This window comes from Austrofundulus limnaeus, unplaced genomic scaffold (assembly GCF_001266775.1).
Source record: "Austrofundulus limnaeus strain Quisiro unplaced genomic scaffold, Austrofundulus_limnaeus-1.0 Scaffold959, whole genome shotgun sequence".
NCBI lineage: Eukaryota > Metazoa > Chordata > Actinopteri > Cyprinodontiformes > Rivulidae > Austrofundulus > Austrofundulus limnaeus.
The window spans coordinates 4,570-6,558 of NW_013953361.1; the positions used below are offsets into that span (position 1 = coordinate 4,570).

The 1,989-nt window shown below is 42.5% G+C and overlaps 1 protein-coding gene across 3 annotated transcripts in view; it reads left to right on the plus strand.

The window, feature by feature from the left end:
* Positions 1 to 418: 418 nt before the first annotated feature.
* Positions 419 to 1,989, plus strand: part of LOC106533506 (cytohesin-1) — a 25,161-nt gene continuing 23,590 nt past the window's right edge. The window contains exon 1 of one of the 3 annotated variants that reach the window (XM_014029839.1): positions 419 to 822. In XM_014029839.1, coding sequence (XP_013885293.1) covers positions 735 to 822 — 88 coding nt within the window. In that variant the 5' untranslated portion in view covers positions 419 to 734. The remainder of the gene's footprint in view (positions 823 to 1,989) is intronic. The other 2 variants (XM_014029841.1, XM_014029838.1) reach the window with 2 other exon arrangements.

Genomic DNA, 1,989 nt, shown 5'->3' on the forward strand with positions numbered 1-1,989 from the left:
TACAACACYGTCAATTATAAAGGCACTGAGCTAAAATTTGGTGTGGTAGTAGCCGAGGGTTGTCTTCAACACAAACTCTGAGCATTTATGCATCAGAGCTTCTAACTTTACATGAGGCTGTGCAGAACCTGTGTTATTTTAGTCAAAATCAGGCGATGTGCATTCACGAAAACATAAAAACTTTGCTCGTAAAGTAGTTTGTAGTGATACGACTTTCAACAGTGATGCGTTTGTTTACTCAGCTCTGACTAAACCAAACTGCGTGGAAGTGTGAAACAGGAGGATGTGATGTGTGTGTGTGTGTGTGTGTGTGTGTGTGTCTGGCCATTTGTCACCACCTCCAAGAATACTTTTTAAACAACTGTTCAAAGTGACACAGCAGTGGGTGGGTTTCTGCAGATGAACACTCGTTTTCTTCGTCGAACCTCACAGAGGCGGGGTGGCGTAGTGCGTGCGTGTTTTTATTTTTTGATTATCATRACTATTCTTTCACGTGGAAGTGGAAGAGAGGCGGCCGGATTCAGGAGTGAGGTCAAGTGCGTGAACAACGGCGAGGAGGGAGGAGAGAGAGAGAGAACGTGGAGCAGGAGGTTATTTTTCCCTGAGAGTTTCTCAGAGTCTGGCGGCGCTCAGGAGGGAAAACACAAGGAGCTTTTTCGGGGGAGGACAATCAGAAAGATGCTGTTAATCTGATTTTATTTTTTATTGAATTCCTGAACAAACAGTGTGTGGTGATGGGGACTGTGAGCGAGCTGTGTGCGTCCAGTTTCCAAGCTTTCCTCTGCCCTGCGGTGCGAGAGGGGACACCTGCTGCAGCCTCAGGTGAGACTTTTTTTTTAAATCAGAAAACTCATCTMTTTCTCATTTTATCCGAAACAAACTGTTATAATCTAGAAAAGAAAACTAACATTATTGTGCTGCTTTTGTTTGATGGACAGTGAAACAAAGTGCGTTCAGTGTTTAGTTGCCTTGGTGATGTGGAGTTATGAGCTCTCTGTATTTTTGTGCCATTTCTGCTGCTCGTGTCCACACATGAGTCAGTGTGTGTGTGTGTGTGTGTGTGTGTGTGTGTGTGTGTGTGTGTGATGGTGGGCTTGATTTGAGAACATGACGCACACCCTTCACCCTCGTCTTGGTCCAGGATCCTCCTCTCCAGTGGGTGCTGGGGTGACATAATCTCCATCTCTGCCCACTGCTCTCCCTCTGCAGGTGCTTTCATCCTGCCTGACTGAAAAGCTGTTTCTGCGCAGGTTACTGAGAGTTTTTTTTGTATTTATCAATACAGTGCAGCTGAGTGCCGTCGTTTCCTCTATTGTTCTTGATATTTATGTTATTTGCCTTGGAGGTCACTTTTGTGAAAACAGACTGATCTGAATTATTTTGGTTTTAAAAGATGTTTTTAAAAATCTAAAACCGATGATTGCTTTAAAGCAAAAGTCTTAACCTTTTTCCATGTGACCCACTGTCCTGCTTCAACACACCCGACTGAAACAATGATTGACAGGCTTCAGATAAACTTGATGGCATTCTGAYTAGGTAATTCAATGGTTTGAATCAGGTGTGCCGCCCCCGACGGTTGGTCCTGAGGACCAGGGTTAAAAAACTCTCATTTAAAGTGTGAACCGGAAAGATCAACATAATCTAAACCTGTTAAAGGATGCTGTAACCATCTCCAGATCCCACAACAGCACAACCCCTCTTGGGCTACAGACCCTGTCACACTAGACAACTRATGAAACATTTTTTGTCTAAACTGCTAAAGTTGTACATTTGATCAATTTGTTAGAATTACATTATGTACACGCCGAAAAGAAGCTTCCTGTTGATTTTTTCAATTCCAGATTTAAAATAGACATCTTTAGAATGTTCATATTGGCATAAGTTGTCTAGTGCGACAGGGCCTTAAAGAGTAACTTACCCCAAAATTAACTTTTTTTAGCTGATAAACTGTCTAGAATGTGTCTAAAATGTTATATAGTACTGTTTCTG